This window comes from Chanodichthys erythropterus, chromosome 3 (genome assembly GCF_024489055.1).
Source record: "Chanodichthys erythropterus isolate Z2021 chromosome 3, ASM2448905v1, whole genome shotgun sequence".
NCBI classification, from domain to species: Eukaryota; Metazoa; Chordata; class Actinopteri; order Cypriniformes; family Xenocyprididae; genus Chanodichthys; species Chanodichthys erythropterus.
This window is the reverse complement of record NC_090223.1, coordinates 59,550,288-59,573,997: the sequence shown is the minus strand read 5'-3', so window position 1 is coordinate 59,573,997 and position 23,710 is coordinate 59,550,288. Positions and strand designations below refer to the sequence as shown.

At 38.7% G+C, this 23,710-nt stretch overlaps 1 protein-coding gene and 1 pseudogene across 3 annotated transcripts in view; both read right to left on the bottom strand.

Moving 5' to 3' along the window:
• The window catches only part of LOC137006055 (zinc finger protein 721-like), a 970,851-nt pseudogene that overhangs the window by 172,054 nt on the left and 775,087 nt on the right, over window positions 1-23,710 (bottom strand).
• Window positions 1-23,710, bottom strand: part of LOC137006186 (NACHT, LRR and PYD domains-containing protein 3-like) — a 40,484-nt gene that overhangs the window by 13,166 nt on the left and 3,608 nt on the right. Inside the window, exons 3-12 of one of the 3 annotated variants that reach the window (XM_067366767.1) lie at window positions 22,370-22,517; window positions 18,036-18,145; window positions 17,837-17,948; window positions 16,179-16,827; window positions 13,776-14,048; window positions 13,462-13,524; window positions 8,746-10,543; window positions 7,641-7,811; window positions 5,530-5,703; window positions 2,712-2,758 (exon numbers count right to left, since the gene is read on the bottom strand). In XM_067366767.1, the coding sequence (XP_067222868.1) occupies window positions 2,712-2,758; window positions 5,530-5,703; window positions 7,641-7,811; window positions 8,746-10,543; window positions 13,462-13,524; window positions 13,776-14,028 (2,506 nt within the window). In that variant the 5' untranslated portion in view covers window positions 14,029-14,048; window positions 16,179-16,827; window positions 17,837-17,948; window positions 18,036-18,145; window positions 22,370-22,517. Of the gene's footprint in view, window positions 1-2,711; window positions 2,759-5,529; window positions 5,704-7,640; window positions 7,812-8,745; window positions 10,544-13,461; window positions 13,525-13,775; window positions 14,049-16,178; window positions 16,828-17,836; window positions 18,146-22,369; window positions 22,518-23,710 lie in introns of all 3 variants that reach the window. The other 2 variants (XM_067366759.1, XM_067366776.1) reach the window with 2 other exon arrangements.

The window sequence follows — 23,710 nt, the reverse complement described above, 5'->3', positions numbered from 1 at the left end:
CAGCGGCAAACGTCAGAAGGACTAGCCGAGGTAAGGCTGCTCTCGGCTGGGCACATGAGCACTGAGCATCCGGTGATCTCCTGGATCTCACAACTCCAACAACATCAGATCAAATTTTTAGAAAGGTGCTATCTTTATCGATAAACCACAAATTTGAGCTTTAAATCAGCACATTCTCACCTGAAAAACTACAAATAAAACTACAAATCATGACATAATATCAGTTATGTTTAAAATATGCGGGTTTTCTCTTTTACTATTGACGCTTGCTGGTTAGTGCGAGATGCATTCTGGGATACCTGGCTGTCTCAAGTCTGCACAAGTCACCTCGCGATGCATCCTCGATAAAAGGGGCGGATCAAGAACACATCCAGGGATTTGAACTAACTTTGGCTAGATGCGAACTTTGAATTGGAACAGTACTTGGACAGCGACTGATGCCGTTTCACAAGTTCACAAGAACACAAGTACAGACAAGTACGCATATTGAGAAACAGCTTATATCTATGACAGCGCGCAAGGTTTATGCGCATTCTCCAAGTCTTGTTTGCTGCTTTAAGTGCATCTCTGTGGCAGAATTACAGCGCCACATACTGGTCTGGCATGTATACTACATCATTTTGAGTCGTTTCAGTGGTTTCGTGTGGACGCAGATTTTTTTTGAGGTGAGGAAAAAAAAAGATTGGTTTACGGTAAGCTTCGGCTTCGTGTGGACGTAGCCTTAAATTGGCTGAGTTTTTGCTTAGCCCGGGTGCTTTCATTATAACCAACAAAGTATGAGGTAGCACTTTACAATAAGGTTCATTAGTTAACATGAACTAATAATGAACTGCACTTACACAGCATTTATTAATCATGAATGAGTGGAATCATGGACTTGTCATCATTTCAATGGATCTAATCATGTTTATGGGGAAATAATGTTTATGGATGACTGAATGCATTCATGTTTTTAACATGACTGTGGTATGAAGCGGGCTGTGGACGAAAATAAATCGTGGGCTAATGAGAGACGGATATCAGTGCCACGCGAGTCCCAGGGCATATAAAGGTATGAGGACATTTCATTCTACAGAACTATTCACAAATCTGAAATACTGCTCATACAGGTCAGTTTATTTGACCAATTACAACTGTGAGGTAACGCAGCGCCATCTGGTCTCAAGTTACACTATCATACTAAACTGCATTTGAAAGTTGTAATGTTGTTCTATTTATTAGTTTGTTGGCTGTTTGAGACCAACAATAAGCTAGATCAACATTACAATATGATACTGATGATATTCTAACATTTCATCGTGTTGAGCTGCATAACATACCTAACATAACAAAAGTTGGCACCCCATAAAGCGAAATAATCCCCAAAACTGTCATTTGTTTGTGCTAAGTTTGTGCTGATTTGTGCCGCAAAAACTAACATTTGTGCTGGTTTGGTGTTTGAGATAATGAGCATTACTTTTTTGGTCGTGTGACGTCATTCTCCACCCCATGTCGTTCAAATCGCATGAAACCGGTGTCGTGCGTTTGTGCACGATTTGTGCTGGTTTGTGCTGTTAAAACAAACACTGTAATTTTTTGCCTTTTACAGATATAACAAATATAATTCGGGAGCTGTGACGTCACTCTCCACCCCATGCCGTCCAAATCACATGAAACGGTGTCGTTCATTGTTTCAACGGCACAAACCGTCACAAATCGAGCACAGACAAATGGCACCAGTTTCGTGCGATTTAGACGAAGTAGGGTGGAGAGTGCTGTCACAGCTCCCCAATTAAATTTTGGTTTCAACATCCAGATGCATTTATAACTGCTTGTTCAGTTTCGTCTGAAATGCGTCCCAGAATTCCTCCTGAAGTGATTTGTGCGAATTCGTTTCAGAGGGCATTTACACCTGTTTTTTTCATGATCGGATAGCTATCCCATCAGAGAAAATGCATGAAGTGACCAGGTGTACACAGGTTTTAAAGAAACACAGTTTGAACCAAAGATATTGTACATGTCTCATAATAACATAAATCTTTGTCTTTGTGTTTTGTGTCATTACTTTGGCAAAGCATCTCATTTACTAAAATAAAAAGCACAATATGGCTTTGTGCCCTTATCAAATCACAAAAGACGATAATTAAGTAAGTCTGTAGTCCGTTGCACTGCATGTTTCAGAGTTTCACACTTTGCTCACTCCATCAGCTTGTTTTCCATGTCTCAGTTCACAGGGAATGAATGCAGTGAACTCCATCTCTGCATGTGCCTTGAGTTTAATGTGCATTTGGGAACGCAGTGAGCACCAGTTACACTCAGTTTTCACATTCGCATTATATCCAACATTTTTGTGGACAGTTGATTACAGTATTTCACCTGATTTGTAATAAGATGCATTTATAAACCTGTTTTCACTGAAACTGCCCATTTCTGCCAATATAACAGTATTCTAACATCCTATTGTAAAAATACACACTCTTTATAAAATATTCATTTTTCATTTACAGTAGTATTTTACTATCTTAGCAATAATTCTAATAATGGTGATCTAAAAGTATCATAGTTATTATTTATTGTTAAACTGCATCAGCTGACAGATACTGTGTGTGTGAGAGAGAGAGAGTGTGTGTGTGTGTGTGTGTGTGTGTGTGTGTGTGTGTGTGTGTGTGTGTGTGTGTGTGTGTGTGTGTGTGTGTGTGTGTGTGTGTGTGTGTGTGTGTGTGTATACATACATTTGTGTAGTCCTGCTGTTATCCTGAACTCTCCCCCATGATCCACACTAGAAAACACACAGTGATACAGTTAGTCAGTAAACACACACTCACTCCCTCAGACACACACAAACACACACACTCACACACACTCTTCTCACACTCACTCATTTACTCTCGGAGACTCACTCACTCACTCACTCACACATAAAACGATTGTAATTTTGGAAAATTGTAAGGCTAAGTACATTACCAATCAAATACAGAACCAAAAAACTGTTACAGACACAGCTCGTTCCAATAGATGATTTATTACAAAACGAATATAAACATAACTGTGCCACATAAACTAAACAAAATGCTGCATAAAACTTGCTGTCCAGATATGGCAACAAGGCCTAATATCCCAAACTTATACACAGTCCACAGGAGCAGGAAATCAGTTCTCACGGAGGAGCTCCGGAAGCATAAAGGGAGGAGCGACGACAGTGAAGGACGAGAGAGGACCGGGCCTGGATTTATGTTATGTTTTTATTGTGCTAGTGTTCGGCAGTCCTCAATGAGGGATGGCTGCCATTTTACTTTTATTTTGTATTTGTCTATATAATATTAAAGTGTGTTTGCCAGTTCCCGCCTCCTTCTTCCCACATAAATGTGGGAAGAAGGTGTTGAAGCATTACACACACCTTCAGGGGTCTAGTGGAGTTCATGCCTCAACAGGTCAGGGCTGTTTTGGCAGCAAAAGTGGGATCAAACATAATATTAGAAAGGTGGTTAAAATGTTTTGCTGATCGGAGTAGTTTCATATGTGTGTGTGAGTGTGTGTTTAATAATAGTGTAGCTGGTGTCTCTAGGTAGGGTGTCTCTAATAGGGTAGCTTAACTGTTTAAAGAACAGTGACATTACTACTGTACCTCAATAGAGTCTGTACACATGTGCACCTGTTTTCATCAGGAACCTTAAAATCTTCACGAATCTTGTGTTTCGAATCAGAGGTTCGGATCGTTAATCAAACCGCCAATGTCATGGAAGCCATTCAAATTTCGAAACACTTATGACTTAAGCCTTGTTTACTAAAATCATGTGACTTTAACACTCCAAACCTTTCATTTGAAACAAGATTTGTGAAGATTCTAAGCTTCATGAAGCAGTGTTTTGAAATCATCCATCACAAGATATTGTTGAATAAAGTCATTTATATTTTTATATGACATTTATAAGTCATATAATATTTTGTTATTTTTGGTGCAAAAAAAGTATTCTCGTCACTTTATAATATTAAGGTTGAACCATCGTAGTCACATGGACTGATTTAAATATGTCTTTAGTAGCTGTCTGGGAAATGTAAGTTTTGATTATCTTTTTGGAAATGTAGGCCTCACTGAGCCATTGGATTTCATCAAAAATATCTTAATTTGTGTTCTGAAGATGAACTAAGATCTTACATGTGTAGAATGACATGAGGGTGAGTAATTAATGACTGAATTTTCATTTTTGGGTGAACTAACCCTTTAATTTACACTTTCAAATCCCAGAAATTTAGTAAAGACATATTTAAAACATGTGGTTCAAGAATATTTTCGGTGCGCCAAAACCCCCCAAAAATGTCTAATAATCAGTCTCGGACACACGTTCACCAAAGCACCATAACCTGTAAATGCAGGACTGTATTTACAGAGGAAGACACGTGCTCAACATAAAACATTTCATAACAATGTCTGCAGATTTCGACATAAAGGATGATTTTTTTTTTTTCTTTTGCACAACCTTACTTATTCAAAAATGAATATACAGAGAATTAACTAAAAGAGATGGAAGAAGCTGCAACACAACCACAGCCACAAGCTTCTGAAAGACAGAGAAATGGAGAGCTGTTGATGTAGATGATGTAGATGTAGATGTTTGGGTAATTCATGCGATGAAATGACACGTCTCATATCACCACACGCATGTGTCGTAGTGCTCTCGTGAACGTGTGTCCGAGACTGATATGGAAGAAGGAAAATTGTTGAATAAAGTCATCATTTTGTTTTTTGGCACACAGAAAGTATTCTCGTCACTTGAAAATTTAAGTTTGAACCACTGTAGTCACATGGACTGTTTTAAATATGTCTTTACTATCTTTCTGGAAATTGAAAGTGTAAATTAACTTGCTGTCAATGCAGGCCTCAGCGACCCAATAGATTTCATCAAAAATATCTTAATTTGTGTTCTGAAGATGAACGAAGGACTTACAGGTGTGGAACAACATGAGGGTGAGTAATAAATGACTGAATTTAATTTTTTTTAGTGAACTAACCCTTTAATTCTGTAAAGCCTTATACAGCTGTGTTGTGTACAGCATGGATTAAAGTTACCATTGTGTTAGGACCAAATAAACATCCTTTGGATGGAGCTGATTGGATCCTGTGTTTTGACCAACACCCCTTGAGAAAAGCTAGATATCGGACATCACTTACTACAGTCCTTTTTTTAGGCATACTACATAAATTGTGAAACTATTTTACTGATGAAGTCATGGGGCAGCACTATCACATTTCTGTGCATGTGTATGCTTGAATGTGTTTGTGTGTTAGTGTGTCTGTACTGCATTTGTGTTTCTTTGTATTGGACATAGAGTCGGAAAAATCATGCTCCAATTTAGTTGAGACCAGCCTGAAACTACTTTAGCTCTGCATTTACTTGACAATATTTGAGCACCTTAGAAAGTGTCAAACAATCAGAATCAAGCATTCAACAGCCCTGTGGTATAACTGCAGCTAAACCTCTGTTTATTCTCAGTAAGAACTTTTGTAAATGTATGAAATAAATAAAGTCAAACTATTCCTGCTGAACATACTTGAGTTTGTCCAGTCTGTAGTCTGGAGGGTTGAGTGTATCTGTGAGTAGCTTGACTCCAGAATCTCCTGGGTGATTGTAGCTCAGGTCCAGCTCTCTAAGGTGTGAGGGGTTCGAACTCAGAGCTGAAGACACATAACCACAGCCTTCCTCTGTCACCATACAGCCAGACAATCTACAAACACACACACCAACAGTCTACATGACATTAGTTTGACAATCAGATCAGTCACTATCACACACTGACCTGTGCAGTTTGCATGCTGTTATTGTCTGTAGATTCAGTCATTAAAGTAACAAAAGTGTTTGTGGAAATGTACCAAAGTATTCATTCACTTTTCTAAACATGTACAGTAGTGAGTGTGCACGAATGGAACTTTTGATTCCATCCACTGAACCATTGATTTTCTGTGATGATCAATCAACTGTGTTGGGCTTGTTCAGATGGTGACAAGTCAAGAATCTGAAGAATGATTTAACGAAAGATTCAAGCACATTCATATTTGTATGAGTACAAGTACATGAGCTTGGTATCAGGCCTGATCAATTTCCATTGACTATTTCCAATACATCGAGAACAAATGTGACCAGTCACGGAAAGTAGGGACACAAGTCGGTTCTGGGGCATTTTGAGTTATTCGCAGATTCTGAAAATGTAGTCTCAAAGCTTTCCAGCGATGTGTGACACATGGAAATCTGATAATATTTGGAGAAGTTGTGGCCATTTGAAAGTAGGCACTTAAGAAAGCTCTATAGGGAGAAAAACGACTCTAAAGTTTTAGTTCTCGCCTGTTCTCACCTGCTGGGAGTGAAAATAGGGCTCATTTACATCTCATTTAGATAAGCCATACCCCCTGTAAAGCTGCATGGAACGCATACTATTAATAATAAAGGTTAATGTGCATTGTAAATGTCAGTAATTTATCTTTTTTTTTTTTTTATATTAATGAAATGAAATTTTCTCACATGAGAAGCCTGTTAAAGAAGAATAGGCAATCCAGGAACTAACTGGACTAACAGAGGCCAGAGTTCGCTAACTATGGCTATTCAAAACACTTTTCAAGACAATAAATACACTATTGAGACGATGTCTGCATGTATTGACTGAATTTGCGTCTGAATAGCGCTGGCTTCGTGGGCGTGGCCGCATTAGCGGATAATGAGCTGAATCACAGACTTCTGACATGGCTCTCTTTTCATACAGATTACATAAACAAAGAAGGTTTGTTTTCGATTTGACTTACACGTTTTAAAACTTGACATTTCAACGTTTTTTCAGACATAAGTATAATTTTTTTATGATTAGTATTCACTAAGTTACAGTTAATTTTCTGAGAACTATCAGATTGGACTTCGTTCAGAGGGAGATGAGAGATCACGCATCATGTTAGTTTTCTTTATTTTTCAAAAAGCACAACATTTTGTTTTTACTCTGAGTGTACACAAATAAAAGAAGACATTCTATAGTTCCAATTGATATATTACTTATGTCTCTATGACTAAAAATGACGGAGTATTTTAAGTCTGTTTTGCTGCAATGTGAAAAAATCCTGCAAAATGCGCCGGCGTGTTACCCGACTCCAGAGAGATAATGTCTTATTATGCCGCTTTCATCGTCACTCAGATCGTCTTCAGAATCAGTGAGCGCTTGTTCATAAGCATCCAGCTTGTCGAAGAAGTACTTCAAAACATTTTCGGTGTAACAGCCACGGTTCTTCATTGAATTTTGATATCAGCTAGAGCCGGCCAGAGCGCTGCATAATAAGTAGCCACACTTCCCAGTATGGAAATACACACAGACAATGACACGCCCCTACTGCGTGCTAGAATCTCTGAAAAACAAGCCGATTTCAACCTCAAAATGTACGCTTTTAAATATACCAATACTGCTATCTCAAACACGGAAAGGCTTCTTCATGATCTCAACTAACAGATTCTGCAAAAAAACGAAAATCACCAATTTTGAAAAAAAAAAATGCTTCTTTCTCATTTTGCTCGAGAGTTGTGCTGCCGACTTGTGTCCCTGGTTTCCGTGACGGGTCACAAATGTCACATTCGGTTATAATCATTTATTGTGATAGCATTTTGTTAATTATTTTTAAAACCATTTACCTCAGTATCTCCAGGTGACAGTTTGCACTCTTCAGTCCATCAGAAAGAAGCTTCACTCCTGAATCCTGTAGATCATTGTTACTCAGGTCCAGCTCTCTCAGGAAGTTTGAGGATTGTAGAAATGATGACAAACTCTCACAACACTGAGCAGTGAGATTACAACATTGTAGCCTGTGTAGCGAACACAACAATCAGTGATATCAATGCTTATTATGTAGTGTTTATAATGTAGAGCATAGATAACTTGGAAAAACCTTTGACTGTAGCGATGTAAGCAAAGTTAAAACAATTTTCATAAAACATCAAACCTGTATTTTTTTAAATTTATGATACAATCAAGAATAATAAAAAGGGTAAAACTCAGGTTCAACTTGTATGATGGTGGAAACAATTTGGCATTTAATATTACCACGCAAACTGATTTACATTTACATTTATTCATTTTTTTCTGAACTGTCTAGGCCAACAAGGGGTTCCTCAGGGTTCAGTTCTTGGACCTCTCCTCTTCTCCATTTACACTACATCACTTGGTCCCATCATTCAGGCACATGGTTTCTCCTACCATTGCTATGCTGATGACACACAACTCTTCCTTTCATTCCAACCAGATGATCCCACAGTAGCTGCATGAATCTCAAGCTGTCTGGTGGACATCTCAGCATGGATGAAAGATCATCATCTACAGCTCAACCTGGCTAAAACGGAATTCCTCGTCTTCCCTGCCAATACGACTCTAAATCATGATTTCAGCATCCAGCTAGGTGCATCCTCAGTTACCCCATCAAATTCGGCCAGAAATCTTGGAGTAATCCTTGATGACCAACTGACCTTCAAAGACCACATTGCAAAGACGCTGCAGTACGTCTTGTCTTTAACAAGCCCAAAAGAGCCCACGTCACGCCTCTCTTCATCTCTCTGCACTGGCTACCACTTGCTGCTTGCATCAAATTCAAGGCACAATATCACTGTATTCCTCACTTGTCACTTTGGATAAAAGCGTCTGCCAAATGAATAAATGTAAATGAAAACAAGCATCCATGTAAAAAGAATACGCAATTACTAAAGACCAACAGTGCATATAAATGAATGTAAAGAAGACTCTTACAGTGCCTTTCTTGTGTTTTTGATCACTGGCAGCAGTCTTATCACTGCTTCATCAGATCTTCTGTATTTCTGAAGTTCAAACTTCTCTTGAGTCTCTTCTGACATCAGGAGCACAAACACCAGACCAGACCACTGAGCAGAGGAGAGATTCTGTGCTGAAAGATTTCCTGAGCTCAGGTTTTTCTGGATTTCCTCCAGAAAGTCATCTTTCAGTTCACTCAGACAGTAAAAGAGATTGATGGTCCTCTCCACAGATTTCTCCTTCTCTATTTTCTTTTTGATATAGGCAACAGTGCTTTTCATGTTCTCTGTTTTGAGTTTCAGTACTGGCACTAATTCCTTCAGATCACTCTGATTGGACTCCAGAGAGAGACCCAGGAGGAACCGGAGGAAAAGGTCCAGGTTTCCGTTCTCGATTTGTAAAGCCTTGTTGATCACAGCCTTATGAAGCTGAAACTGTGTCTTTCTGGACAGTGTCCATGTCAGTTTTTCTCTCTGGGATTGAAAAATTAGCTTTGCTTTCTCATCTTTACTAATCAAAAACACATAGAGAGCAGCAAGGAATTCCTGGATGCTGAGATGTACGAAGCTGTAAATGTTTCTTGCTGAAACAGCTTTTTCCTCCTGAAAGATCTGAGTGCATAACCCAGAGAACACCGACCCTTCACTGACATCTAGTCCACATTCCTCAAGATCTTCTTTGTAGAAAATCAGATTTCCTTTCTCCAGCTGTTGAAAGGCCAGTTTCCCAAGCTTTAGAATAATCTCATCAAAAGACCTGGGGTTGGCTTCAGGTTCAGGATCATCACAGTATTTTTCTGTCATCTGTTGCTGCTGAGTAAGTAAGAAGCTTGTGTACATCCCTGTGAGAGTTGTGGGTGTTTTTTCATTGCTCTTTCGAGCCAGTAGAGGCTGAAGAACAGTTAGAGATATCCAGCAGAAGACAGGGATATGGCACATGATGTACAGGCTCCTGGATTTCCTGATATGATGGATGATGTTTCCAGCAACCTCAGGACTGCTGTTTTTGTTGAAGTATTGCTCTTTCTGCTCATCATTGAATCCTCGCACCTCTGTCACCTGATCAATGTAGTTTCGGGGTATCAGACCGGCTGCTGCTGGTCTGGATGTGATCCAGACGAGAGCAGAGGGAATCAGTTGTCTCTTGATCAGGCTTGTAACTATCTTACTCAATGTTGTCTCTTTGTGAACATCTGTAAATCCGTCATTCTTTTTAAAGTTCAAAGGTAAGCGACATTCATCCAGCCCATCAAAGATGAACATGACCTTACCGTCACCATCAGGAAGAGAGGGCAGATCTTTAGGATCAATAAAGAAGTATTTGTTAAGAAGTCCTATGAGACTGTACTCTTCTTTAATCAAATTCAGGCTACGGAATGGAAGAGGGAAAATTAAGGCAATATCCTGATTGTCTTTTCCTTCAGCCCAGTCAAGGATGAATTTATTGACAGAGACTGTTTTTCCTACCCCTGCGATGCCCATCGTCAACACTTTTTTGTTTTGTCGACCATTATGGACTTTAAAAATGTTATTGCACTGGATTGGTGTGTACTTGGCATCAAATAGTTTGAGTTCGATCTGTCTCACCTCATGTTCACTCAGTATTCCTCCAGTCTCATTCTCCACCACATATAGATCAGTGTAAATATCGTTCAGGTATTTCTGATGACCTGTCTGAGAATTACCAACCAATATTCTCTCACACTCCTGTTTTAATTTGTTCTTCAGTCTGAGGCTGGTCTCATGAAGAGCAGCTTTACTGTCCTCTGCAGCTGAGCCTTTGAGAAAGAGGGAAAATATCAGCAAAAAGTTTATAAAAAAAATAATAAAATCTGAGATTCCTATTACAAAAATAACAATGGCACATGTGTGGTAACTTGAAAACTTGCTTCTACTATTCAAATTAATCACACTTACATTTACATTTATTCATTGGCAGACGCTTTTATCCAAAGCAACTTACAAGTGAGGAATACAACAAGCGAGTCGTCATGACAAGGCAAATAGACACAAGAAGTGTTCACAATACAAGTTTTAGGCAGTGCTCAGAGTATCATAAACTACAAAAAAGAGGAAGTGAAAGGAAAGGAATAAAAAGGTTTTTTATTTTATTTTATTTTTTTAGGATGAGGTTAAGTGCTCATGAAAAATATGAGTTTTCAGCTGTCTTTTGAATATTGCCAGGGATTCTGCATTCCGGATGAAGGCAGGAAGATCGTTCCACCAGCAAAGAACAGTGAATGAGAATGTTCTGGAGAGTGATTTTGTGCCTCTCTGTGATGGTACCACAAGCCTTCACTCGTAAGAGTGAGTGGAAGTAGGAGGGTGCTGTGTCTGTGGTAGATCTGTAAGCAAGCGTCAACGCCTTGAATTTGATGCGAGCAGCAACTGGTAGCCAGTGCAGAGAGATGAAGAGAGGCGTGGCGTGGGCTCTTTTGGGCTCGTTAAAGACGAGACGTGCTGCAGCGCTCTGAATCATTTGAAGAGGCTTGATTGTGCATGATGGCAGTCCAGCCAGAAGAGCATTACAGTAATCAAGCCTAGAAATGACCAGGGCCTGGACCAGAAGTTGTGTTGCATGTTCTGTTAGAAAGGGCCTGATTTTCCTGATGTAAGCTTAAGTTAACTGCATGGAAATGTCTTCACTCGCAAACACCTTGTAGGGGTGGGAGATCAAAATCTTACATCTCATATCATGATATGAGTGTTTTTAATTCACGGTAACAATATACTCCAATCAGGCATAGCATTATGACTACTGACAGGTGAAGTGAATAACACTGATTATCTCTTCATCACGGCACCTGTTTTTTAGAAGCAGGAAAAATGCTCCTGTGGGATGATCCCGGTCTGCACTGGCAAGTGGTCCAATAAAGGAACAGCGGTGAACCTGCGACAGGGTCATGGGCGGACCCCATGACAGTTTGTTGCGTATGGAGCTGCATAGCTGCAGACCAGTTAGGATGGCCATGCTGACCCCTGTCCGCCACTGTTGTTTTTAAAAAAAGTCTAAATATATAATTAAACTATTATTATGTAAGTAATATAGTAAGACTATTTAGTATAGTAAGGCTTAATATAGTAAGACAACTTATTGCAAATTTCTCCTTTGATCTTTTTTTTAATATTTAAAACATTTATTTAAAAATTAATTTATAAAGAAAAAAATTACACTGGAAAATCAATTTAAGGGGGCAACTATTGTACCTTAATTTTATGTAATTATGACAGATTAACGACATATTAGCAATAGCATTAGTTGCAGTATATCAATTTACAGCACCATGTTAAACATTCAGACATGTGCACATAGGTAATTCTTTAGGCTTTAAGCTTTGGGTATTATTTATGTTGAAATGAAACGTTGGTTAATATCGACCAAAAAAGACAATGCAGGGAGTAGAGCGGAGAAGCACAATGTGTATGCAATGCAGGAGCAGCACGCGCTATTGTGCGTTCACATATGCCGCGTTTGCAGTGCACAACTGATCCATGGTTGTGTACTGTCACGAAATAAAGACCGGATCCAATAGCGAGAGTTAATCAATTATTGATTCCACAAGAACAAGGCAGGATGGTCAGAATACTGCAGAAACAGGCTTTGAGTAGCTACAGGAACCCAGCAAATAGCAATCCAGAGAAACCCGGCTGGATGATAATCCACACTTGCAGACAGTTCCCAGAGAAACACGGCTGGCTGAGAATACATACATGAACAGACTACTCACAGGACAAAGGGAGAACTGCTGGAGACACGATACCACAAAGATGAACACCAAAACAATCTGACAAGGAAACACAGCAAACGCAGGACTACATATAGGACTGATAACAAGATGCACCTATGAACTAATCAGCGTCGTTAGTCACCCTAGCAACGCTAATGACTTACTGACGCTGACAGCATCACAACACAAACACACACACGTAGACAGAGCGAGAATGCGTCAGTGAACCCATGAACCATGACAGTGTACTATATCACAAGCACAACATTTACTTTTTATTTCACATTCAAAAGTTGTGACTGAACATGGCTTATCAGCATTGCGATGTACCCAGGTGAAAAAAAGTAAATTTCTATAATGTACTTAAAGTGCTCTATTTTCGCGTACTAATTTTGTACTTAATATACAAAAAATTCTTCTTTAGCACTTCTTAAGATAATCTTAAGAACATCTAAGTGTACTCAACTGTGCCATTTTGAGACACCATAAAATATGAAATAAAATTTGCTTTTAATATACTATCTCTGTATTTAAAAAAATGTATTTAGAGACCACTTGTAGTACACTATGGGTTCAAATGTACTATAAGTAATCAATTTATTGCTTTATTTAATATATTAATAATATAATTAATGGAATTTTAAGAATATGACATAAAACATGACACATATGGTTAGAAAACTTTATGAAGGTAAAAATGCACCTGTAAATCAATTTAACGGGGCAAATATTGTCCCATAATGGAAAAGGTGCACTCACTGCAGTCCGAGTGTTAGAGAGGGAGTATGCAGAAAGATGTTAAATGTCTATGAGGGTACGACACTCTAAAAGATTGGGAACCAACCTAGGCCCATTGAAAGACTGATTCAACACTAATCATTTACAACATGCAGTGGTTAAGAGCATCTGATCTGGCCTACATTATGGCCTACAGGGGTTTCTCTGTACAGGCCGTGATCATTATTTACCCTCCAGCGGTTTTGAACTGGGTCCAACAAGTGCAGGATCCTCAATACTGCCCTCAGCCTGAGCTGTGTGAGAGACAAAGAGATCAGGATGAAAATACTGTGACATTAAACCACACAAGCAAAACAGACGAAAGACTGAGCTGAAAGCCAGCAGATATTCACTTATTCTGTAAATATTCACTCTGAGAGACATCAGTTATAGAAAAATAGTACAACTTTATTATTTTAAATGTATTTATAAAAAATCAATTAATTAGTTTCACATTTTATTTATATTTTAAACAGCACATTTAACAACTTCATTTTAATTTTACCTTGCTTGTGTTTGTTCTCCAGCTGCTCAGCCAGATTATTCTGGTTCATCTTCCTCAGGATCTTCACGGTGATCTTTACAGCTTCTTCTGGTCCAAAATGTGCAACCATCTTATCCACAGTGTCTAACCTATCTGCATTCTCCATTTCAGACTTTGATATACACTCATTCTTTAATTCCCACTGAAACTCCTTTAGTTCAGCATCTCCCAGATCTTTCAGCGAGTTCTTGAGCAGATAATTTACAGATGCCATCGTCCTTCACCAATCCGCAGCTGCAGGACAGAAAGAAAAAGATCTTTTTTTAGTGTCTCAACTTATTATGAAAAAAAGTTTTGCCCCATATTTCATCTTTCCTAAATTGTCTTTATTGCTAGATGATCATAAAAGCAAGTAGTAGTCTTCTGTCACGCGAGAATAGCCTAAACAAAGGTAGCCAATCTCGTCATAGTATATTTGGAGAACAAAATGCCATCCAATCACAATTCATTATTGTCAACTTGCAGTTAGTAAAGGCGGGATATTAGAAAGTGTGGAGAAGATCAAGTCAGACACGAAGATGTCAATGAAGCCTGTGTGTAAATATAACAAGATCTTCAAAAGGAATTTATCATGGTATTATACAGTAAGTTGTGCAAAAAGAACTCAATGTGGAATTGCCAGCCCTGGTCTAGTGTTTAAAAACAAACAAAAATACCCTTAGGTGGAGGTAGCTGTTTTTAATGCCTGATCAAAAGTTACTGCACATTACACATTACATAACTGTTGTTATTAAATGAAATATCTGGACTTAAAACACTTGTTTAATAACATTACAGATTGATCTGAATTGCAGCTTTGGTGTATAAGACAGTGTATCTGTATTTTGTGTGAATGATATAAATCAAAATGTGATTGGCTAAACAGAACATCCTCCAAAAAAAGATATTTATGAATTTGAACGTGCCAGGAAGGTCTTAAAAATACCACACACAAATTCAAAGCAGTCGACACACGTGACGATTCACAAATGCAGATTCAACGATCCATAAATGCATAACATCATTCATAAATGTGTGATGGAAATTAATTCAATAACTTGATATATAAATATTTGTGTAAACATTTTAAATTTATTTAGGTAAGATGCATTTGTGTAAGCATTTGAAGAAATATTTTTGCTTTTACTTGTGTATTTATGAATTTTGTTTTGTAAATGTTTTTTTTTTTTTTTTTAGGTTGATCTGGCTCGATAAAAACTGTACCTGAACTTTACTTGGTCCCGTCCTATTTTAAGCCCGTCCTGGTCTAGCCTCTTCAAAAAATAAACAAGTCTGGACTCTTCAGTGTTCAATAATTATAGACTGATCTAAAAATTGCCATTTTTGGCTAAAATAATGGTGGTTCTTAATCCACTTTTGACATTTTTAAATGAAAACAACATTTCTGATTCATTTCAATTTGGATTTAGGTCTGTATAGCACTGAAACTGCCCTTCTCAAAGTGACAAATGATCTGATGTTGTTGCTGGCAAATGTTAATGTACGAGTCCCTTGTAGAGAACCTGAGCAGAGAGAAGCCGAGTCCATGTAAATTACTACATGTATTCAATAAATGCAATTAGAATAACAAGACATTGATTTGTTATCAATCACATTAAATTAGTATCAACAAAATCCATGTTTGCACTGTGGAGGAAACAGAAGCAGCATCTGAAATGCATTTAGATGTATTATTTACAGTGTTTTTAATGAAGCTCAGATGTAGCATGAAAGCATTTTCACCACAGCTACAACTGCACAAATAATTTTGAGATTTTATATTAGGGTCCAATATATATTTTGCCTCAAACTCCTAATTACTGTGTGGCGATGAGTACGAGGCCAAGGGGCCAAGGGGAAAGTGTTAATAAGCGTCAGGTTCAGTGGCGGCTGGTGAAAATTTTCTTAAGTGGGACTGTGGCACACTGGCACAGCAAACAATTTCAGCAAGCGCTGCAATATGATTTATTGAAATGCAGACACAGTTTAAGAACATCTGGTCACGTTTATTCGTTAAAGCATCTCTGAACAGTTAATTTACAAGTCGCAGTTAATTACTTCCTCTGAGGATAACCATGTACAAGAAAATCAATGTGGTGAAAAAACCTGCATTTACTTATTTCAGACAGGACCACTTTGGCAAGTTACTGAGTTTATTGAACACAATTGTCTTTGGCGGTATGGTTCCTTACGGGGGTTCTTGCTCCAAAATTAATTGGACATACAAGAGCTTTAACATTAACCCCCCGGAACGGACTTGAAGCCTTATTGACTTAAAGGTAGTGATCTGGAACAAAGAAAACGACAACCAGAAGTTGCACTGTAATATGTTCTTGCTTATAATGGGGAGGGAGGGAGGGTTGCGAGCAGTTTGAGCATACTTACCGAGCAGCAATGCCACGTATATATGTCCCGTGTCTAATAGGAGAATGGTAATGATTGGAGCGATTTGACAGCTGACCGCGTCAGCTGGTCGCGGCACTATGCCTACGTGGCCTGACTGAACTAACGCTGCGCTCGATTTGTACAGGAATTTTGCTCTCCTCTCCTTCTGATTGACAAATTTCTCAATGACTTTCTTATTGAAGTCAGGAATGTCTCTGATGAGTTTCTTCTCAATCGAAAGCATTGCCAAAGCATTAAGGCGATCCTGGGTCATTGTATTTCTTAGGAAAGTCTTGATTCTTTTCCTTGATTCCTCTCTGACTCATGTCATAGGCGTAGTGATTAACAGACACTGTCAGTCTTCTCAAGATCATAAAGTACTTTGAAGATTGTTCTCAATGAAAAACTGGTACAGAGGCACGGCACCACTGCCAACCCTAAACTCGGGGTTCTCATAGATGAGGGACAGTTCTGTTTTGAGCTTGGGCTTGTTCAGCATGGAGTATGCCTCCACTGTTGTTTCAAGTGCTAATTCAGGAAACGTCACACTGTGTTGTGGAAACAATTCTCCATGCAGCAATGTTGCACTGACGAGGTGCTGGGTAAAGGAGAACCGCTCCTTGGTATGAATCAGGATGGTATCACACACCTGTAAAACATTTTTAATCTAAGTTATTCTGCGTGAACATAACATTCATCATTGTATTTTACAGTGTTTACTTCTGATTTTGCTATTCGTTTTCTAAACAAAACAAGGTCTGCAGTAGCATTTCAATCAATAAAACAACCCATTTTCTGCTACAAGTAAGTATATTATGTACCGTATTTTTCGGACTATAAGTCGCACCTAAGTATAAGTCGCATCAGTCCAAAAATACGTCATAACTGACGAGGAAAAAAACATATAAGTCGCATTTATTTAGAACCAAGAACCAAGAGAAAACATTACCGTCTACAGCTGCGAGAGGGCGCTCTATGTTTTCAGGGGTATGCTACAGGAGCACTGACCAGCATAGAGCGCCCTCTCGCGGCTGGAGACAGTAATGTTTTCTCTTGGTTCATGTCAAATTAATTTTGATAAATAAGTCGCACCTGACTATAAGTCGCACGACCAGTCAAACTATGAAAAAAAAAGTGCAACTTATAGTCCAGAAAATACAGTACTTATTTTACCATTTGTGTGGATGACAGAAACATCATGCTACTTTTGACTGATCAGCACTTTTTTGCTACGGTTATGAAGACTTGGCCCATCTGTTTTATAACTGTGGCGAGCTACATGGTTTTCTTAGACTAGTCTTAAAAGTTAGTGATGTAATTATTTCCTTCTACACAGTACCTATCTTTTTTAATTCAATTAAAAAGTAGACTGGCTAAGTTTACTGTTTGGCTGACTGCTATTTGGTCAAACTAGTGCTTAACATTGTAATACAGTGGCTATTTTTATGCGACTGGACTGATTAGTTCCTTTTATTGGTCACTAAAAGATGTTATATCCACTTACACACAGAAGCAAGATTATTGCATGTGTTGCTTCTACACACACACACACACACACACAATTACTTACAATATAGCTATAATTACACTATTTCATTTTCTTTAGAATTATAATCTATACGCCATCTTTTGATGTTTTGTGTGTATGTGTGTGTTACCTCTGTAGCTAGCCTCTGTTGTTCTCCTGGTCCCAGTGTCCTCTGTCGCTTTTTGGGCTGGTGCTGCTAGTCAGATGATGCACTGTCCCCACAGAGAAAGGGGATTGAGTCCCTGGTCCAAAAAAAATAGATAAAAATTAACAACGAATCTTTCTAACAACAGCAGCTTTATCAGACAATAGTAAACAAGGGCATTTACCTGATTGCTTGCATGTTGTTTGTGAATCCCTGGACAGCTGCTTTAATGTAGACAGGGTCGATGTTCCTCTTCTGCAGCTGGTTGAATAACATGTCTACATTTGGCATGATCTTGTGAAACAATGCAAAGAAAAAACAGAAAGCCTCGTCTTCAAGCATCCTCACAAAACCCCCTGCCTCTCTGACAGTTGAGTTATCAAAGTTCCCTGAGTCTCTGATGATCTGAAAACATTTTAAAAGGTCATCCTTGTGTTCGTACACAGTGTTTACAGTGCGACTTTGAAAGTTCCAAGTGCTGTAGAGGCTCTGGGAAGTCTGTGCGCAACCTCTTGGTCAAGTACGGCGATTCGCTTATGTGACCTGGAGAAGAAGGCAGAAAATCCACCAAGGTCAGAAAAAAAAGTTCCAATTCTGGGGATGTGTGATGTCGCCTGCTGTATGATGAGGTTCAGCTGATGCGCATAACAGTGAACGTAGTGAGCATTTGTGTACACATCTATTATCTTTCGCTGCACTCCGCCGGTGCTTCCTCTCATTACAGTAGCCCTGTCATACGTTTGGGCAATTACTTTGTTTTTTTGTCCATTTGGTAGTATGGTACTTAGCCTGTCCAGAAGTGCTGTAGTGATAGACTCGGCGTTTGCGTTCTGAATGGTCAAGAACTCAAAAAAACGCTCTTGGATATTATTATTATTAGAATCCATGTAACGTAGCACAAGAACCAGCTGACAGCGGGTGGAGACGTCAGTCGTCTCGTCAGCTTGAATGGCGATAAAATCAGCCGCAGTTACTTCCTCTAGAATGTAATCCTTTATTACTGATAGCATGGAGTCCAACAGTTCATTTTGTACCGTCTTCGATGTGACCTTAAAAACGTTTGCTGTCTTAAGGTGCTCCTCTAGTGAATTTTGTTGCCTCACTAGACAATTTACTAAACCCCTAAAAATACCAGGGTTGTCTGACGAGTCAGTTTCGTCGTGCCCACGCAAGGCCAACTCAAAAGCCCCACAAAACTTAACACAATCAATTATCTTGGATAAAATATGCCGGTTTTTATCCACCTCCGCATTGTGTTTTCTTATCGCAATCCTGTGGCCGTCGTCTAACTGAGTAGCGATGTTCACTCTTCCCAAAATGGCTAGTTTGACAGAATTATCCATGTGTGCCCTGGTGTTCTCATGTTTTCTTATTTTTTCAGAAAGGTGCTTCATATCTCTCACTCCCATAACTGTCCATGCTGTATCTGCCCCAGTTGTTTTAAACAGCAAGCACGGAAAGCAAAATAAGGCATTAGCAGAAACGCATCCACATAGCCAGGCCTTTTTGGTGTACCAACGTCAGTGCCAGCCCTAGCCTCTTTGGCGCCCTAGGCAAGATTTTTTTTTGGCGCCCCCTTATATTGTGATTTATCCAAAGGGGCGAATCTAGAAAATTATTTATAGGGTGGCAAAGGGATGGCATGAGGTCTATGAGGGGTGGCAACACCAAAGCAAGCGCTCATGCATAGTTTTTGGAGATAGCCTTACATACACAATTGTGTTCACAAACATTGCATTACCAGAAATTATCTATATACTGTTTTTAAATTGTTTTTTAAATTAATAAATAAAAAAATACACTATATGAAAAACTTCTAAATGAGTCTGAGCTTGTATCACTAAAGGAGATGAGCAGTTTTATTAAAATTACACAGGCTACTTCAATGGTTTAAATCACATTTTAGTGCAAGTTAAAGAGCAACAAAACAATTTTTGAGTTTCTGTTATTAACAGAGGTGGGAATGTGTGTGTTCACCCAGAACACCCTATCAACCACATACTCTAGCAACACATCAGCAACTGCATAGCAAGAGCCTAGCAACCACCCAGAATCTCCTAGCAACCACCTAGCAACACTTTAGCAATCACCCAGAACATCTATAGTATTCTGGACTAACTGACCAAAGTTTTTACATTTTTTAAACAAGACTTGAAGTTGGGTTTATGACAAGCCAACATAAATTTGTCCTTCAAACTTTTCAGTCTCTATTGTTTTTCTTGATTGCTAATGCACAATTCATGAAACAATTCAACATTTTCTCACAACTAAACACAATATCAAAACTATACACCAACTTGCACAAACCTCAAACATCCAGGTCAAAATAAAATGTTTAAGTCAAAAACTTATTCTTGTCTGACAAAATCAAACTTTGGCATCAGATGACACACAAAACATAACAAATACACAGACTACTGCACTGCCTAGTGAACACTAGTGAGATCAAGTCATATAACATGGTAACAAAAATACCTCTTTTTTATTTTACTATTATAAATTGATCTTGCAGTAGATGAAAAGCATGAGAAAAATAAGTATGAACTTGGTATGCACCAAAATACAATATAGCTACTGTCAATTACAGTAAAAGTAAATTCAGCATCCTCTGCACATTTGGCTAAATTTCATTACAGTACAGTACTATAGCAGTGTATTGGTCTTCTGACACAAGACTATCCCTAGGCAATCATTTCTCTACGCTGCAACAAATACAGTATAGGCTATAACAAATGGCTACAAAGTGTGCTGTGTAAGTTTAAAACCCCTGTAAATTATTCATTCAGCTCTCTCAGATTTTGAATGGTGTGTCATCAGTTTTGCTACCTAATGTTGTCATTGTTAAAACGTTTTGAGAAATGTGTCTGTTTTGATAACTGAATCACTTGTGTTAGCAATCGAGAAAAGCTAAAATACGTTTAGATATTACCCCAACTCTGCTATTAGATTCTGTGATCGGGATCTCCGTATTGATTTCATGTCATTGGTTCGTCGGATGGCAAAAATACCTTTATCCATGATGAAAGTGGAGCGGGCGGTTGCTGAATCAGCTCGCCAAAAAAAAATACGAAAATCTCAGACATATTCGGATGGGACTACATTTCTCACAGGATTTCTAGCCGGGAAGCAGTAATTTTCCGATTCACGTACAAATATGTGAAAAAAATCGTAAGTGAACTTGGCTGCGCTGTGTTTTTGACTCTCAAAGAATCGGTTCATAAGAGTCATTTGTTAATGAAGCACACTGGGCGCGCTGCGTGCCATCATGCACAGTTTATTGAAAGACGTGTTTTCTTGCCATTACTTTGCGTTACTCAATTTTTTTTTGTTATCATATTGAAGCGCCGCTCCAGTGCTTGAAACACTGCTTACATATTATATTCTATGATAATTTGGGGGTGGCAAAGCTTTTTCTTAGGGGGGCAGATGTCACCCCGTGCCACCCCGGTAGATCCGCCCCTGTCCACGCATCCGGCCTCTTTGGCGCCCCTAGCGAGATTGCGCCCTTAGAATTTGCCTATACTGCCTATATAACGGGCCGGCTCTGACCAACGTGAAGAGTAGCTTCGCGTGTACGTCTTCCCCTTTTCGCTTGTCTGCTGTCTGATTAAGAGGTCAGGCTGATCTGGACCCAGTTCTTTTAACTTCAGTTTTTCTGCCAAAGTTCTCTTCTCAAACTGGCATTGGAGTAGAGATTTTACAGAGTTTTCGTGTCTGGAACTAATTACACCTGAGTCCGCCATTGTCACATAACATTAATTGCCACTACTGGCCAAGCCCTCATTTGAGCAGTTTGGGGGCGACAAAAAAAAAAAAAAAAAAAAATCAATCACCCATTGCAGATAAGAATTGAGGACGCTGATTGGCTAAATTTTATGTCACATCTTGAATATATTTATATATTGAAAAGGCATTTGACTAAATTCTACAGAGACCTGCCTCCTTTGGGCGATTTCTCGATTGCCCCTCAGCTGAAATTGAGTGGTGCACACAGAGGACATATGGTGATTGTGAAAAAAAATATTTTCCACAGATGATTTTCTAATATATTACATCATACAAATATACATTTAAATAATTTATATGATTATAATTTTGCGTGTGTGGTTCAGGGAGGGCGGCGCCCTAGCGCCCTCTATTGGCCAGCCGCCACTGGTAAGGTTTTTTATTTGCTGTACATTTTCAAAACACAAAAATCCAAACTGATCTTGTAACATAAAACCTGATCTCATGCTTTCATTCTGTTTCAGTTGCTGTATATCAAAAGCACGACAAGGATGAAGATGACGATACGAGCAATACTTTAATTAAACACAGGAGATTCCAATAGGGTAAAGACAGCATAACACACATGTTAGCGTAAACGAGAACAGACAAGGAGTGAAGGAGAACACTGGGTTTAAGCTATACATTTACACATGGGCGGCTATTTTCATAAACAGACATTTCAACCTCTCTGGTTTCAAAAATAACATTGTGTAAATGAACACTTCTGAAAACTGACATGTGTGCACATACCCGTGTATGTATGACGTCAAGAGTGTAACGAAAAGCTTAAGCCCATGTAAGCCAATCAGAATCCCGAAAAAGAATCCCGAATTCCTCTTGAAGGGATTCGAAGTTGTTGCAAAATTTCTGATCTCCGAGCACTCATTCGTCTCTGCTCCTAATAAACACATGTGACAAACAAAGGGAACTTAACGAAGTGATGGGATTATTAACTAGACCGGTGAATCAAATGAACTAATTAAACAGACTGTAAAACTGGGGAAAACTAGGTCAAGGACACACAAAACATGTAACACATTCTAGCTGTACATATTTTCATTCCACATAATCGCTGTTTCAAGCACAAGATCATTGTGATATGTAATGAGAACATTTGGTTTAATCACTGAAATACAACAGTATGATCTTTCAGTTTAGTACTTTAACGATCAGTATGACACGGCCATGGCCACCATCTGTGCTCGAACAGAGTTTGCTGCCAATACAGTAAATGATCTCACTGTACCATAGTGCGTTACAGTAATGTGTCAGTCTCTACCATCTGTTTACATTATCACAAGGCATACTGAAATGTAAAATGCTGTATTTGATGTCATCTGTCTCTCTTCGTCAGACACGTCTCTGATCTGTCTGATGTTATACAGTCATTGATGGTTTCTTTTCCCTTGTTACTCTGAGCGTGTAACTGTGCTGGTACCTTGGCAGGTTTGGGACTGTTGTGGACAGCTGACTCAGGAGTTTTTAAAACAGAACTAAGCAGGATTTGCGAAGCTCCCCCTACAGGTTCCTTTAGTGAATCACACTGTCATAAATGCTCCAATCGCAGCTCTGGACTACAACCCTCAACAGCGCAGTACACTGTCAATAATATGTAAATCTTTCAAAGGAAATGAATACTCAATTTGGACAACAGTCAGGAGCAACGCATGCCTTGGCATTAGCTTTGAAATCTTGCATTGGTCTAAAGTGAAGCCAGTCGCTGACGCAATGTAAACAATATTCTGGGAATTTACTATACTATTGAAACTGCCGGTTGAACTCACTAACCGGATGCTGAACGCAGTTGGACATAGTCGTGTTTTAGAGGTAAAAATTATATAAATACTGTTCAGTTTCTCACACAAACCGATTGTTTTGTGTCTTAGGACATCAATTTGTCGTCACGAGCCGCAAGGTTTAATTTGGATTTGTCTAAGCAAGTTTTATTTACTCTTATAAAAGAAGTTCCCATTGACACTGTAACGATTTAGTACAGGTTTAATTAATTTATGGGTTAAATATATGAATATAATAAATCATAAAGCTTTATGATTAACTATAATACATATACCGACCCAAGAGGGAATTATA